Genomic DNA, 17,529 nt, shown 5'->3' with positions numbered 1-17,529 from the left:
ATGAAAGCGCTGGCCTTCCTGCCTGGGGAAGAGGCCTGAGGGGCTGCGGGCGAGAAGTGTGCGAGTGTGTGTGTGTGTGTGTGTGTGAGCAAGCTTCAAAAAAAGGTTGGTGGTAACGGCAGGGGTGTGTAGCCTACTTGCGTGGTGGTTGGTTGTAAGGGGCACCAGGCCAGCTCTTCACAAGGTCCAGCCGACACAAACACTGGGATTCAGGAGCAACTTGACCCCTCCTCTCCCCTCACCTCCCTCCATCCCCTCCTCCTCCTCCTCCTCCCCCTCCCTCTACATTAGTGCTCAGGAATGCCGGCTGGACTTTTTTTGCAGGAAATGAAACGCTCCTCTGTTCAGAGGGCTAGCGAAGGTTTAATCTCCCCCCTTCTCTCTCCCCCAATTCCTTTTCCTCTATGGTACGGAGGGAGGGAGGGAGAGGGGGGGGAGTCGGACAAGCTCTTGCCCAGCTTTTGAAGTGTGGGAGGTTAAGATAACTGGCACAGCCTCGCGTCTCAATCGCCGCTTTCACCTCCCAGGCCAAATCAAAGTGCCCGCAGCTGGGGCCCGCCTGCCTTATAGCCCCCTAACCTCTAAACCCACCGACCCACCCACCTCCTCAGCTCCTTCTCTCCCTGCACACAGCTCCGGGGGTTTCTTTTGGTGCCATTAAAAAGGAAAACACTGCCGACAAATTACTCTAAAAATAAGCCAAGTGGAGAGAGGTGTCTCCAGCACAGGCTGAGCCACAGACTTTACCATGGCAGAGAGGAGAGGGGAGATTTGGATGAGAAACGAGAGGGAAAGACTGAAGGGCTGAGAGAGACAGAGAGCAATGCAAGTCAAGGAAGACGGGTCAGAGTCATCTTAAGAGATGAATCCATTTTATTACATGCTTGGGTTTCATTATCGTAGTCGTGGCCATTATTTTTTTATCAGTTTTGATAACATTTAACAGTTAACTTTTAAGACGGTGACATTGCTAAAAAGATGTCTGACAGGGCAGGTGAGGAGTTAGAAGATTAGCCAAATTGTGTGCAAGCCAACAGTCCGATTATCTAATCCACTTTATTCAGTAGTAAAACTGAAACTGAACACACTTAAATAATTCCTCATCGCACTGGAATAGTTTGTACGGTTGGTTGAACAAGGAAGCTGGTCTGTCATCTGTGATGGACGTTTATTAACAGCTTGTGTGATACATTTTACCATTTCATACATTTCTTACCCCATTGGACTTCTTTTGAGGAATCTTTTCCATGTATCACATGGCAGGAATTCATCTATAAAGTACAATCTTATTGTTGCCGATAGTAACGACACCCAAGATCTAATAAACTGGAATCGTCCTTTAAGTTACAAGTCCGGGCACAGACATGTTTTCACCCGTGCTAACCAAAATTTGGTTCACGGGCTGCAAATTATTATTGGATAATTATTTCTTTCAAATCTGATGACTAAAAGAATAATGGCACTGCTGCCATTTTTAATTCAGCCTAAGATCCAGGAAAAACTAAGTGCCAACCCTTTGTTACATCATCCACTCTGCTGAGTCTGGCTCAGACTAACAGACTTGTGAGTTCTAGGGAGTAATTGTCCGCACATTTAGTTGAGAGCTGCGGTGGCGTGTCTTGGCAGTGACCTTGTCCAGGATTGCACAGCTGGCTTTGGTGACACCTTTTCAAAGGAACCTCGTCTCTATACATTTGTGGCAGTGCCGCTCTTAAAAGACACAAGGGAAAAATAAACGAGCAGGCCAATAAAAAAAAAAAAAAAAAAAACACCTGGAAGACAAAGCGATGTTTGAAACAAAATGCTCTGCACTGTCAGCACTTTCTTCAGCTCAGACATTCAACATAAAAGAAATCACCCCTTCAAAAAAAAAATAAAAGCTTTGAAATTTTTAACCTCCAATCAAAAGGCAGGCTCAGAGGATGTTGATTTTTTTCCACAGGGGCTATCAGAAACTAACAAGTCAGTCGGGGGGGTCTGAAAGGGTGAAGAGAAAGAAGAGGGAAGACGGCGTCTGTGTTAAATATTGGAGAGAAGGGAAGGGTGGGGTCTGGTTGTGGTCAGAAAGGGGAAAGGGGAGGGGAGTCACTAAAAACCCAAAACCTCAGGCATGTGTGGGTGAGACTGAGGGAATAGAGGAGGGTGTGGGAGTAGGGGGAGTGGGGGCGGGGTTGGAGGGGGGTAGTTAGAGGCGTTGCCCACATCAGAGGCGGCATCGCTGGGGGGGCCCAGGCAGCTGAAGTCTGGCTGTGTGCCCCCGCACGGCTCAGTGTGAGCCACTGCAGGCTGGGTGATGCTGGTGGGGAGGGTGGGAGGCTGCACAATGACTGCTCCCCTCTGCTGTGGTCTCGCTTCACCTTCAGGACAGCAGAGAGGAGCAGGAAAAGGGAGGAGCACGCGAAGAAGGGAGGCAGAAAATGAGTGAAAAAAAGGATAAGAAAGATGGAGGTAGGGGTCGAGGTTTTGCCTCCTTTCACAATGGTCAGACTGACTGGAGTAAAATAAAAATAAACACTGCTTCCTTCAGCCCCACTGTCCTCTTCCTGTCTGTCTGTGCGCCCCCCCCCCCACGGTACCTGGGGGCCTTTCATTCAGAGATAAGCATCTCACGGGGGGGGGGACTGTTTTATAAGGTCACATATCTCCGCCTCTTCCCGAAAAGGGCTGCAGTGCCTCAAGGAGCCACAGGGGTGAGTGAGGGGGAGGAGGAGGAGGAGGAGGAGGTGGGGGGGCACAGACGGAGAGAGAGAAAGAGAGGAAGTGGGGAAGACATCACAAAAAGCCACGACACTGGACCCTCATACTGTTACTGCAGCTGGCCAAACCACCACACAATGGGCCCGTGACTCAATCAAAACAAATTTCGAGCCCCAGTCTAAACACTGGGAGCACTATAGCTGCATATTCTCACATGTAAACGAAGACCTCCGATAGGGTTAAACCCCCCTCTTATTTTTTCTTCCTCTTAAAAGTGTCAAATAGGGCTGCCAGGCCTCTATAAGACATGCATGTCATGTTGTACTTCTAAGCTAAAACCACATATGCATACTTAAATTACATCAAGTTTGACATGCTGCCACCCTCTGGAAGTCCATATACTAAGTGCTGAGAGGGCCATTTTTCTTCACAGAGTAGGCTTTGTGGAGGTCAGGGGGGTGAGAAAACGGGAGGACTGTCGGGGTGAACATTTCCGATTCCATTTCCTACCCACAGAAATATTAGACGGGGCGTCGCTCTGATTTGAGCCCAAAATCTCTCTCCTCCACCTCCCCCTCATAACTATTTTTTTTTTTCCTCCCTTTTTGTGTGAAGTACAGTTTTAAAAACATCCTCTCATCTACTGTGTGCCGCTCAGAGCGAGACCCAGAGTCAGTTTTGCGATCCGGATTCCTTCCCCAATTATCCTAGGTCACTAATAAGGCGGGGTGTGGAGGCACCGGGCTGTGCCGCAGTGGCCTAGAGGCTCGGTGCCAAATTGAAACGACTCGGGAAATAGAGGCAGACGCTGAATCTTGCCTAATTGCAGCCCGAGTTTGTGGCTGGCTGCTCAGATGTGTGTGTGTGTGTGTGTGTTTGTGCGAGAGAGAGAAATGTGAAGGGAGTGATGAGGGTCTGAGAGAGAGAAGATGAGAGGCAACAAATAAAAGGAGAGAGGAGGGGAAAGAAATGAGGGATGGGGACTGAAGGATGAGTGGCAGTTGAGTGAGATTGGGTAAAATCAGAACTCGAGAGAATGAGGGATTTTCTTCTGGCCCCTTTCTTACCCTCCCCTTTCCCCTAACACACTCACGGCCTCCTCTCTCCTCTACTTCCCTCTACGCTCATCAAAGTCTTTTGACAGCTGACTTCTGGCTGCACACATCAGAGGGAGCAGAGCCGGGGCACGACTGAGACGGAGAGGAGGAGAGAGAGTAGCCACCAACGCTCCTGCTCGAACAACACTTTCTTTCATGATTCTGGACCAGGACTTGTGGTTAATTGGATAATTGTACGGTATAATTGTTAAAAAGCCAAGATACCCTGGATCATGTGATCAAAACTACAACCCCTTGGACAAGCGCATGGGTAGCCTGACTTGTAAGGACATGCATTTTTGCTGGTCAACAAAAGAGCATCTTCCAAAAGAGTCTGAGCAAGACGACTCGCATGCAGTTTTAGTGCAGTTTGCAAGTGTTTGCAACTCCGTGGCCCTTGCTGGCCAGATTAAAAGGCCACCTTTGTTAAGTGTCTCCCCCCGGTGAAAGAAATGTGCAGTAGCTGAAACGGGTGAAAGCCTGCAGGGCATGTATGTGTCTCGGCCAGATAACCATCTCAAACGGCTGTGAATCAGCGGGCTTAGTCAGACAAAAGGCTAACCATACGACAGGAAGCGAAAAAAAAAAGAAAGAAAAAAAAGGAGAGAAACAAGATAAAGAAGGGCGCAGAGACAGCGAGGAAAGGACGGGTAAAACTGCACATTTCCAGTCAGTGTAAGAGAAAGGGGCTGGGACACGGAGTGACGAGGGGAAGAAAAGGAAACCCTCGTTTCACATTGTCAGAGTAATGACTTCTCAGAGTGCTGTTCCAATGTGGTGAGAGCCAGCTGTGTGGCGGGCCCAGTGTTTGACATGCTAAAGATAACAAAGAGAAGCAACGGCAAGCCATAAAACACTGCTCGCCAACTCAACTCCTGGTTTGCCTCACAGGCAGAAAAACTCAGCAACTGCCATAAAATATGTTAATATGAACATGTATTAAGTCAATTTTCCCTTCATAAAATCTACTTAGACAGAAGAATTTCCCTTTGCTATGCTGAATACGCTTCATTATGGCTGTACAAGTGCTAAAAATATAATCTAATGGAGCAAATGTTCGCTGTGTTTGAACCATCCTGCAAAAAGGTGTTCGAATTGTGTCCTCAAAATTAACTCATTAACAAATTTCCTTTCATATTTTCCTCATGGAGGAGAGACAGATGGGGTAGAGGCTGGGGCAGATGAAAAGAAATAGACAAACGAGTTCATTTAAAGATGTTTTTTGGCGTCTACACCAAGCTAACCTCAATCCAGCTCTTTGGGATCTGCATAAATTGAGGGCTTGGGGAGTTGTGGCAGTATCCTTGGTATTATGCATATTAGTTTAAGGCTGTCACTGAGAATCAGCAAGGGTGTCCATCCCGCTGCGGCTAGGCGCTGCTAATTATTGGATCAGAGATAAAGTCCTTTTTAGCGCTCGCTCTCTCTGCGCTTTGAAAACCGGCTGTGGCAAGAAGAAGGAAAAAAAAAAAAGAAAAAGAAAAGAAGCCCAATTTTGGGTTCAGGGAGAGCCACTGGGTCAGGAATCGATCAAGTGGAAAACCTTTGTCTGGTTGGGGTGATTTCGACGTAAGACCAGATTTGTCACATCTGCCCGGCTTTCTCTGCTGCCGAAAGGGAGCGGAACAACAGGATGCTGCCAGACTCACAGTGAGGGAGAGTAAGAGATGGAAAGCAAAAAGAGAGAGAGGGCGAGGGAGGCTGAAAGAGGGAAAATAGAGTTGCCTTTGCCACATATTGGGAACGTTAATCCTTCTTTTGACAAAGAAAAAGAACAGGTGACAGTTCGGTGAGGGTTTGACATGTCATAGGAATCAATATATCTCAACTGATTCATGTGTTTAAAAAATGAAAAAAAAAAAACCACAACTATGGTGTGCCTTTGTTAGGGAAGCATTACTGACACCCTAAAACCCCAGATACCATGAAATCTTATTAAGGTATAGCATCTCATTAAGTTCCTGCCAAACAAGCTGCTGAATCCTGCTCTGCTTCACAAAGATGCAGAGAGCGACAACACGTGTAGTCCATATGGGGCTGGGCTGACATCTCAGCCTCCATCAGCAGTATAAAAAAAAAAAAAAAATGTTCTGGGCTTGTTAACCGTTTTCAGATGTATTATTTAGCCCATGTTTAGAAAACACCAAGTGGATGAGCTGTCTGATTTATTAAGCAATATTTTTTTTTCAAAACCTTTTTTATTTGGACATTTTTCTAACACACGATGGAAGAAAAATGCGCCGTAAACTGCTGACACAACTACTGACCTTTCATCTAACCAGCGCTCAACACAAAAACGTTCAATTGACCAATTCAACATGCACACACATGTACGTTTGCATACGCACACACAGAAAATCCAAATGCCCATTGTGCTGGGGCCATTGAGCAAACTCCACACACAAAGCACAATCCCTCTTCAGGCCTTAACACCACCGACACAATGACTATGGCGAGGTTAGGGTGGACCTTTTTAGGATTAGTCTGTGAGTACATACTCTCAAGTCAGTGTTTAGCAGTTTAAAAAGACTTGACATATATTGAACTGATCAGACAGGGAGGGGATAGAGGGGTTTGTCTTACCATTTTCTCAGATGTACGCCGTTTTCATTCTCTGGCCTGTACCTGCAGAAAATTGCATCTTTTTTAAAAAAAAATTTGAGGTATCTGGACGGCATAGATCTTTACCGTCCATTTGGCCTACACAGTGTACAGGTCTAAGAAATACTGACATTTTACTTAAGATGTAATTCTCAATGGATTACAGTTGCAGTGCTGAGAGGAGGCTCATAAGCGCAGCTAAACAAGGTCAGCAGAAAGACATACTGTAGTGCAGCAGGCAAACAAACGCAAAGCCCAGAATCGGTAAGTAGTCGTATAGAATGGACAGACTAATCCCAAAGTAGGTGTAATATGTGAAGACGGGGATGAGAGAGAGGTTAGGGACAAATGGAAGGATGTATACAAGGAAAGTCGAGGACTGTACTGCCTGCACTGAATCAAGCCAGTCTACTGAAGCCAGAATGAGGACAGCAGGGGACACTAGTTTGGTTAGTGTATACCTCTACTTGTCAGCTTTATAGAAGTTTGTCCCTGTCAGTTAGGAGATTAGTTGTTTTTTTTTTTACAGCTTTACAGAGTGTGCATTAGTGAAAATGCAGCAGTATGCTGTAAAAGTTGATATGTAGTCTATGGAAAGATGGTGCAGCTCACAACTGATGCAACGCACAAAAAAAGAAAAAGAAAAGGAACTGGAGGGACCGTTGCTTACCTGGGGCCGATTCCTGCATCTTCTCCCTCTTCCGCTTCTTCTTCTTTCCCTAAAAAATATACAGAGGAACACATAAAGTGTGGCTCCAGCACTCACGCTCACTAGACCACTCTGATATCCTGCTGCTGACTGCCATGTTCACTCATCCCCTGCTGGGCATCCAACCAGCATCCCTTGGACTCCGGACTTCACTGCAAACTGCCACGCTGAGAGGGATGGACCAACTGAGTCTGGGCTGATGTCAAATGTCTTCTACCTGCTTTCAGCTTATTTTAAATGTCTTATTTTCTATCATTTTTGGGCCTTTTTCCAAGCTAAGAACGTCCTACCCAGATAGAGGCAGCTTGTCCTGCTGCCGTGACCAGTCTGTGTCACATTTCCTCTGGCTTTGAAGTCCCTCTAATGACAAACATTAACATTAAGTGCAATTAAAAATGCTCACTGTAATTAGGCTAGTCTAGCTCAATGGCTGTGAAGAGCACCACTCTTCTTCCAGCGAGGTGGTGGGAGTGTGTAAGGATTTATAGCTTATGCTAAATCCCCAGGGGGGAGACTATAGGTATAGATAGCAGCGTAGAGTCGTTCTAGTCAAATATGAGCAGCACTTTGGTTTCCTGCTGCAAAGTCTGCTAATCCACTTATTCATGAGCTAATCTGCCTTCTACTGCTGCGGCAGACAGGGAAGAAGAGAGGCTAAGTGAGAGTGGGTGAGAGAAAGGATGAGAGATGGGGTACACAGCGAAACTGTGAATGCCGCACGCTCTCCATGCCGGCGCGTTACCTATTTTGGGTGTTTCCAGGCATGATGTAGAGTTGAGGATTTTGCTGTGGGAGGGGTCACAGAATAACGCTCACTTAGATATAAAATTGACTTGTATAAAATGTTTTGCGTTAAACATATCGTTTTCATTCATCTCTTTGGTATGCCAAGTAGAAAGCTTTTCCTCTACTCCCCCCACTCCTACCCGTCAAATATGTTTGTACCAACAAAGCTGGAAATTAAATGGGAACTGGGCTAACTGTCACTTGCTGATGTTGTGTATCTTTAACTGTGCTGTGCTTCACTGGGAGCAGAGCTGCGAAACTGTCTCCCCCCTCAGCGAGGCATTTTGGCAGCGGAGCAGTGGAGGCAGAAGGAGGAGGGATGCTGTCGGTGTCCGAGGGGAGGCAGATAAACACCACAAAGCACTTTGGTGGTGGAGTGAATGTGAGTGCCGGAGCCACACTTTTAATAAAGGCTGGTGCTCTCTCTCTCACAAATTCATACACACCACATACTCGGAGACAGATCTGACAACTTCCAAGCAGATACACGAACACACACACACACACACACACACAAACACACACAGTAATATATACCAAAAACAGACTGCATCTTAAATCCAGCTGAACCTCCCACATTCACAAACAAAATGGGCAGCTGGAGGAGCAAAGGTTGCTGCTGCTGAATGCTGTGCTGTACGATCCAGCCTCCTCAACTCAGTCTAACAGGTGCTTTTTACATCCAAAGCTCCATGCTGATATGGAACATCAAAGACTAGCATAACCATTACCAGGCAGTTTTCACTCACTGTGGCAATAATAATGTCCACGATACTACAATCCATTTTAGTGAGGATGGTAATATAACAGTGAATCACACATGAATAACACATTAGGCTGAAACAAAGGGTCCCGCAAATGGACCCCATTAGCATGGCGCCTACTAGTGTGAATTAGTGTGTGTGTCATTATTGTGTGCCATTTAAAGAACAAGTCATGCAACACTGACATAAACAAACAACATAAATCAACATACACACACGCACGCGCACCTCTGCCAATCTGTTCTGTTGATACTTACATAATTGTCTCGAGCAGACCAGCCTGGGTAGAGCTGCATGTGGAGCTGCCGTTCCTTGCGGGCTAACTCATAATACTTAGCTTGCTCTTCCCGAGATAAAGCATGCCACTGTTTCAGTACAAAGGAGATTAGGGAAAAAATAGCATATAGTCAATTACTGGCATGCACTTGCATGTTCCCTGCATAGAGAAGTGTGCTCGTGTTTTGGTAAAAAGAAAAAAAAAAACACCAAAAAAAAAAAATCTTCTTTTCAACTTCCAAACGTTTGGTATAGAAAAAAATTGGGATAAAAGGGAGACAAAGAAGAAGGGGGACACATGATGAAGAGATTAACATGCACAAGAGTCAGAGAGAGGGAGAGAAGAGAAGGGGAAAAAAAAAACTTTGATTTCGTATCAAAACACTGGTTCCAATTTAGCAGCGCTTTTTATTCAAACTATGTCAGCGAGCAATTACCCTATGCAGGCCACAAACTAGGCTTTGCTGTGGCTGGCTGCCTCAACCGCCAGGCCTATTCGTTAAGGCTTTTAACATGGCTCTGTGGTTCCACTCTTTTCCCAATCCTCAAAAGGAACAAATTTTGTCATTTCCAACCGTGCCATTATCCAGGCATATTTTATTAAAGCCAATTTGATTAAATGTCAGTTAGATAGGCAGTCTGTATCTGTGCTGCTGAGAGGGAAGTAATTGGCTGGGGCAATCATTAAGACAATAATCACAACTAGTTCATAAAAGACAGTATGTTAATGGAGGGAGGAATCTTTGTACTTTTTAAACTAATTGGGCCAGGGAAGTCGGTCCATGCATCTTCTTTAGAGCCATGGCTTGCACTGTGATCTTCTGGTGATTTAATGCAATCAGCAAAGTACAGTGACAAAAAGAATGAGATCGGTGTACCTACCCTTCGTCCCAGAATCTGATTGATGGCAGCGCTCTCCTTCAGCGTGCACTCGGCGACCACATTCGCACGCATCTCTTTCATGTAGAGCATGAAGGCGTTTAGCGGCTTCTTGATGTGCGGTCTTTTGGGCTCCTGCTCCTTTCTCTGTTCGTGCTGGGGTTTCCTGTGTAGAAAAATACCATCAGCAACACGGATGGTAAAGGCGAGGAGGAAACAAAATAGAAGGAAAGAGGGAAATTGTGGTGCCGCAGTGGCGACAAAAGCAGCAAAGGTCTGGTTGCTCTCATCCATTGGTGAGGCAGCGTGAGAGGGGTTACCACGCCATGGGCCCCTGCCTCTTTAATCATGTGCAGTTGCAGTCACAGCCCTTCATGCAGAGAGATTACTTCACCAGTAATGGCAACCAAACCTTCTTTAAACCAATGCACACTCAAAGACACTCTGCTCCCGACTTACTTTCTAATAACCTTTTTGATACTAGTGCAGTCTTGGTACTGGGATGGCCATGAATAATGGAAATATCAGTGATAACCACTTCAGGGCGCTCACAGCACTTCCCACTACGCTCACTGGGGATGTGAATTCAGTTCATCTGAGCACTAATCTGGGACCTGTATCTGTTGCTGGCTAAGTGTGTTGTGATCCCTGAGGCCAAATGAAGCATAGGCCCGTTATCAGTAGAGCATGGGCCTTCGCTGCTTATCTGTTCACATCAAGGGAATGAGAACAAGGCTCTGACAGAGGGTTTGTTCAGCAATGGCCTACTGTAGCGATGGAGTGCGCAAATACCTGGAAGTATGTCGTCTCAGAAAACAGCAGATAGAGGAGGTGGTAGGAAGGTGTTTTGCGTTTGCAGGACTCACATGTGCATGATGTCCGTTTCATGCAGAGGCTCATGTTTGACCTGTGGGTTGACGATGGCCGGGTGTGGGATTCCTGTGGCGTGGGGACCTGGGGGGCCGGGCACCATGTGGTGTGAGAACCTGTAATAACAGCAGACTTTGATTAATTAAAGAGGACGAAGAAGGACAGTAGCATGACAGCGGCAACTACGAGTCACCTCAGTGAAAAGAAAATACTTGCGCACACTTTAAACAGCGTACATCAACAAGGAAAGAAATCCAGCCACACATATTCATTCACTTGATGTTAGATGTTAACAGCTTAGTATTTAGTTGTGTATGAGGTTCTTTCCACTCTAGATCTTTATTAAGGCCTCTAAGAAGTGTTTAAATTAACTACTCGCAACTTAAATATGTGCAACCTGTAACAAGGAGGTATTGTTCAGAATAAGGGATCACAATTTTGCTTTATAGGATTACATGGATATTTTCAGGTCTGTCAATATCCAATATATCCAAAGATCCAAAGAACTAAAGTCACCACTGAAGTAAGGAAATACATGTTTCCATGAGTTTGTGCTTGTGCCTGCCTCTCACTGCTGCTCAAGAGCAATGAAGGTCGGGTAAAATAAGAGAAACAGACTGATTTTCAGTATTTTTATAATCTGTTTTAATTCATTTGAGTTTGAGAAAGCGTTAGATATGCTTTTCTTTACTGGTCACTGCCTCAAATTCTTTGAGATTTATATGAGATAATAAGTAGTAGAGTTTGTACGTTGTCATCAGGCCCTCAGCGGGTCCATAATAACTGGTTGTGCGGTACAAACTATGACCAAAGATCCCAACTCAGAACTGGGTTCTTCAGGTGGAGAAGTGGGGAAAAGTTCCTAAATTTGTAAAACGTTCTTGAACCAAGAAGTTGGCCAATATATATATATACTGTAGGTATTCAGATTTAAGGGGGTCTGAGGAGGGAAGCAAGAGGAGAGCGTCTGGGCTTTAACCGTCACCTGATCCTGCACCTTACATCTGGCTTCACTCAGAGTGTGCCTAAAGCCCCGTCTTTGCAAACATCGTGCTTACAGAGTATGAGATAGTGAGGAAGAAGAAAGACAAAGAGGGCAAGATATGTTGAGAAAAGGAAAAAAACAGCACAAGGATGGCAATGACGAGGATGCAGTCAAAAAAAGCAAGACAGAAAAGATACTAAAAAAAAAAAAGTGCTTCACAAACATGAAGTGAGGCTCAGAGACAGAAGTGCTTCCAGAAAGCTTTGATGGGGGGGGTTAAGCAGCCATATGGTTATGCTGGGGCACGTATGCGGAGATGTGTTTGACATGTGCTGGGCACACAAAGGAGAGATGTGGCTGAAGCCGCAGCCGTGCAGCAGGAACAGCCAGAGGCAGGCCTCCCCTATGTAGGCGGATGCTGCAGGCCACCCTTCCTCCATTCAGTACGTAGGGCTAGAACAGTGTCAGTGTGCGTCTGATGTGAAGAGACAGGATAGTAATTGCTACTTGTTTACATGAATCAACTGTGCATGCTTTTGCTTTTGTTTGTCTGTGACTCACCATCCCAGCGGTGGCGTGATCTGGCCCACTCCACCAGGAGACAGGGAGTAGAAGTTGGTCATGTCTGGTCCGGGGTGATGCCTCGGCATTCCTACACAAACGACAATAACATACAGATGGTAAGAAAGCATTCAAGTTCGATACGATGCAATCTTTCGACTACATCTACATGCAACGCATCCAAATACCAATCGAACTGTGTCTGTAGCACAGAGTATTAAAACAAAGTTTCAAAAATGTCAGGCCATAAAAACATATAGAACAGTAGAAACACTGTAAAGAACAGCTTCACTGTGAGACCATTGCATTTCTGGTTGTTATAAAAACATTTTACATTTAAATAGGATGAGCGTGGATGACGTGCCAAATGTGAGCATCAAATAGATCCGGTTGTGTTCTTTGATCATACATTTCCTGATTTAACCTTCTTCACAGCCGCTTGTGTCAAGACAATATTAAACAATGTTGTATTCCAGAGGTTTGGCTTGAGAGAGGGTTTAGAAAACAATCCTCCTCAAAGTAAGGTATCAAATTTAGGTATCATACTGATGCCAATCTCAGAGGGCGACCTAGACGCATTGATCGAGCAAGCAGGATCGGGATTGATGTGGATCTGGTATCGGACATGGTGTGACCAACCAATATGACAGTTTCCATAACAATATCATTATAAAAATCAAATTGTTTCCACTATAATTAACATTCATTCACATTTTTTTTGGGCCACAGCAATCCCTTGACTCATTAGCTTATGGAAATATTCCACGCAGTAAAGTTAAATTGGATTGGTATTTGTTAACAGTAAGATATCACAATCTGTATCACGGGAAAAGTTGGATCAGTGCATCAATACAATTAGGAACAATCTGTGAAAGTTTCCAAGGTTAATAGTAAAGATTTTTTTTGTTTAAAACCTATTAGTCCTTCTCACCTTTCCCATCCTGCTTCACTGCAAGTCAAGGACAGAGCACATGTCGTCACTTGAACATGTCTCTTGACCTCACATTATCAACCAGTAAGAACAGGATAATATTTTCCTCGCTTAGCTTAGAGCCCTTCCAGTGTGTTTCAGCTTCTTTAAGCTGGTTAATTGAGGCTTCCTCTTTGTGGTAAAGGCTGCTGCTCTCCCTTTAGACACGGGATTGACTTGGACTAACTGTCGGTGGATCTTCAGGACTAAGCTCCTCCATCTCCAGCTCGCCTGCTCCTGCAGGGTTTCAAGGTCGACGGGTGTCCCTTTTTGTCGGAAGACTAAACTGGGAATGGGGCTGTAAGATGACTAAAATTCAATAAAATCTGTAGCGACCCATGTCTTCTTGTCTAACACCTATTTGGGTTTTTTCGTTTTAGAGCAGAGAACGTAATAATACGATTGAAAGACTATAGATATCAGGGAATTCTGTTCATACACAGACAAGTGCAATGTCTGCTCAAACACACACACACACACACACACACACACACACAGACACACACAAAAAGAGGGCAAATGCCTCCAGATTAGCACCATCTTCTAATCCCTGCTGGAGCCAGTCTTTTCTCCCTGCCTCTATCTTTTCTCTCCCTCTTTCTCTCTCCAGGCTCTGGTCTGAAGGGGCCTCCCTCCTCAGAGAAGCAGGGCGAGCGGGGGGCTTATATCTCTAAAGCCAATGTTGCAACGCTGGATTCATGGCGTGCAAAGCACTACCCCCTGCCCACTAATCCACCACGAAACACTCCTGAGGGCCCTCCTGAGGGCAGAAGGGAAGGAGGCAAGGGGTGAGGCAGTGAGGGAGGAGGAGAGAGCCCCAGCGTGTTAACCTTGTCACTCACACCCCTAAGGTGCCTAATTACTCACTCCCCTATTCGCACGTTCCTGTTGACACCCAACAAACGCTTCACACATGCGTTTCCTTTCAAAGCAAGCAACGCAGACACGATTCTCATTGTAAAACCTAGAAATAATCTATTTTCAAAACCGTGTTCCCATGTTACATTTCAATTTCTTTAAACAAAATACATATAAGGTTTAGATGTAAAATGTTCCGAGGCTCCCCCCGTTCGACCTTCCATTTTGCATTGCGGCCCTGTGCATATTAGAGCCCATAATGAGAAAATCCATGATTGTTTTTCATAATTAACGAGCAGATCAAAGTCTGAGCCCACTAAGGAAGGCAGTGCAGCAATTGGTCGATATGAGCAAGAGAGAGAGAGAGAGAGGGACAGAGAGAGAGAGAGAAAGAGAGAGGGGGGGTGCAAGAGAATAAGAGATTTCATTTTAAGCATCTTCAGCTTAGCTCTGCTGGTACACACACATGAATATGCCTAGGGAAATCATTTGCAGCTAATTCTGCAACTGGATTGCTTGGACATGGATTTCTGTTGGTCTGTGAGTGCAAAGATCAAATATAGTAAGAAAAATTCCTCCAGGGGTCTTCTCTGCTCGTCTGTGTTTGTCAAAAACTTTTGCGGATCTCTATGGACTGGCAAGAACAACACGAGCAGTAAGATGGAGAGCATTGCATCATAAATTGTACTACATGACAACAAATTTCGGGAATCGAATGCGTGCATGTGCGCACAGTGTATTTATTGCTCAATTCCATGTCAACACAATTCTTTCCTGCTTCCGTTGGAAAAAAAATATTCAACAAAAATGTGTCTGATGCATGATTCCTCTGACATATGTGGAGCACAGTTTCTTTATATGTCTCACTCCCTTCATCTCACTCCGCTGTGTGCTCTTGTGCTCAGTTCTACATTGTTATTTATAGCTGGTCCCTCAGAACCTCCCAGCCTCACCATCATCGCCTACATCCTGTCTGATCCCTCTCCTCCTTTTCAACTGGCAGCCGCAGAAGAAGAAAGCCACGAGAGGAGAAAAGGTGCGGGGACAAAACTATGGAGGGCCCACGTCTTCTCGCATTCGGGAGAAGCTGCCAAAGTTTCCAGCTGAGCGGGGTTGAGGAGCTCGTCCAAACTGCTGAGGAGCTCCTCTGCAGCTGTCAGAGCTGGAGCTTGATGTTGTTACTGTGAGGCGAAGAGTGCAGACGGAGAGGGCAGCAGAGCTCAGTGCGCCGCCCCACAAGCTGCTTCAAATGAGTTCATGCTAAGAGCTGATAGAAAGGATGACTTTGCTGTCACACATTGTGGTTTGCTTGTCTCTGATTCCTGACAGTGTTGGCAGATACGCATGTAAAAAAAAAAAGTTCCGTGCAGTTCATCGTTCAACATTTTTGAAATATTTTGAATGAAATAACACTCTGAATCTGCAAAGTAGTAACTGTAGTAACTCCTTCGTTCTCCCAGAGTGATGTCTAAAACCTTATAGACCAATGATTACCAGTTTAGAGTTTAAATGTTTATCCCTTTAACGCCAAGTGTATCATATTTGATACATGAGTTTTTGAGACCTCTACATCATCAGTGTGATATTTTGGTTTTTTGTATCTTATCTGTGTTTTATATGTTTTTGTTTGTTTAAGATGAACAAACTGTGAGCAATAAATTGCACAAAAATGCCGGATGTAGCAAAAACGATACAAACTAAGACTTTTTAAACTTCATTTTTTTTTTTTGTAATTTGTCAGAAGGTTCAACAAACACTCCAGTTTCAAAGAAATTTGAATTTTCTGGCAATTTTTTCATGGTTCAGGCATTAAAGGGTTAAATGTAATAATGCCTATTGAGAAAAAAAAACTTTTAGTTGCTGTTTTTTTTTCTGGTTTTGGTCTTGGGAGCGAAAAAAATTGGATCAGTGCATCGCTAATTATTAAGCCTCTTTTTGTTCACTTAAGTAGTTCAGATGAGAGAGATCTTTTTGTCCATTCTGAAAATATCACCAGTACTTTGAATTTGCAAAGCAAAAAGAGGCATTTGGGAACTTGGATAATAAAGTTCTAGTACAGAAATCCTGCTGCTGCACAGCTGTCGTAGATGCTGTGAATGTTGTCATGTTCTGATCCATTTGCTCTGTCTCTACCTTGTTTGTTGTTGGCATCCTGGTGATGACCAGAATGGGATCCTGGGGCGAAGTGCTCGTCACTGTACGTGATCAGTGGGGTGAGTGGGTGGACTGCATGGGACGGCTGCACCACAGGGACTTTGTTGGACTGTGGAAAAAAAAATACAAGAAGATTTAAAAAACAGTGTGAAAGAGTGATGACTTTATACATGAGCTGCGACTGCATTATTCCATGAGCAATATGGTCCTGTTCCCTGCCACATGACCCAGGGACTGGTACAGCACATATAGCACGGGTGGTCTGCCTCCTTGTAGATGTGGCAGAGGCTTAATGGTATGGTCATGAAAAAAGTAACTAAAAACATTCTTCAATTTCTTTTCTTTTAGTAGCCTGAGCCCAGCACCTTAAAAACTTTGTTTAGCCTAGGTCAGCAGGACTGAAAACCCTCTTCCCTGAAGGAAGGAGGAAAAACAAGTCAAAGAGGTGCATGAGCATGTTTGAGACAGCAAACAGAGCTGCAGCAAGTAGGGGTGAGAGAGTGAGAAACTGATAGAGCAAAGACAGGAGAGAGAAAAGAGAGATTCGCAGGGTAGAGTTAGAGCAGAGGTCTTAGGCGGAAGATCAAAGGCAGTCATTAGCTGGTGAATAAGGGGAGTTCATTACAGAGCAAGAGCCGGGGGAAGGAGAGATGAGGGATGGAGGAGGAGGAGGAGAAGGGGGGTTGGCTATGGAGAGAGAGCGTGAGTGAGACAGATGTCTGCAGCGGTACTTAATGCAGGGGTAATCACGTCAACAGTGGCCTGGCCACAGGCCCCCCATCCCTGGCTGACTCAGAGAGACCTGCCTCCTGAAAACCAAAATAGAGCAAGCCAGGCCCAAAAAGCCCCGGCCCCAACCCCCAGCCAACAGCGCTTACATGCTTCAGCAGCACTGAACACATGGTAATGCTTAGCCATGCTAAATCTACTATTCACAATCTCAGCCCAGAGCCGAGCTGGAGTCAAAATATCACCTCCACAGGATATATGGCTAATCGGTGAGACATCAGTTCACTGTTGGGTGAGACACGTCTTACACCAAACAGCTCCCACAAGCTCTGAATCAAAGGGCGTCATGAAATTGTAATCAGAGGCTCTCACGGGAACAGTCACCTGATTAATAATGTTTTTGAAGATACTCATCTAAATTTAGTGTGAGCATAAATTTCTGAAGAGACGATACAATCAAGAGACTGTTCTTTACTAGCTCTCACTTCGTTGTCCTGGTGAGGTGTGTGCCAAGGTGACATTCCAGCAGTGCACACACACACACACACACACACACACACACAGGTTGCTGGAATGTCTGCGTTTCCCCGAAC

The 17,529-nt window shown here is 45.1% G+C and overlaps 1 protein-coding gene and 1 long non-coding RNA gene across 2 annotated transcripts in view; one reads left to right on the top strand and one right to left on the bottom strand.

The window, feature by feature from the left end:
- The window catches only part of LOC139225635 (uncharacterized), a 223,735-nt gene that overhangs the window by 41,582 nt on the left and 164,624 nt on the right, over window positions 1-17,529 (top strand). The window lies entirely within an intron of this gene.
- lef1 (lymphoid enhancer-binding factor 1) overlaps window positions 6,385-17,529 on the bottom strand; it is a 32,655-nt gene continuing 21,510 nt past the window's right edge. The window contains exons 4-10 of the mRNA XM_070827774.1: window positions 16,187-16,316; window positions 12,226-12,316; window positions 10,676-10,795; window positions 9,813-9,975; window positions 8,912-9,019; window positions 7,066-7,114; window positions 6,385-6,419 (exon numbers count right to left, since the gene is read on the bottom strand). Of these exons, the coding sequence (XP_070683875.1) occupies window positions 6,385-6,419; window positions 7,066-7,114; window positions 8,912-9,019; window positions 9,813-9,975; window positions 10,676-10,795; window positions 12,226-12,316; window positions 16,187-16,316 (696 nt within the window). The remainder of the gene's footprint in view (window positions 6,420-7,065; window positions 7,115-8,911; window positions 9,020-9,812; window positions 9,976-10,675; window positions 10,796-12,225; window positions 12,317-16,186; window positions 16,317-17,529) is intronic.

This window comes from Pempheris klunzingeri, chromosome 3 (assembly GCF_042242105.1).
Source record: "Pempheris klunzingeri isolate RE-2024b chromosome 3, fPemKlu1.hap1, whole genome shotgun sequence".
Lineage (NCBI taxonomy): Eukaryota > Metazoa > Chordata > Actinopteri > Acropomatiformes > Pempheridae > Pempheris > Pempheris klunzingeri.
The sequence above is the reverse complement of the archived record's forward strand: the minus strand, read 5'-3'. Positions and strand labels throughout refer to the sequence as shown.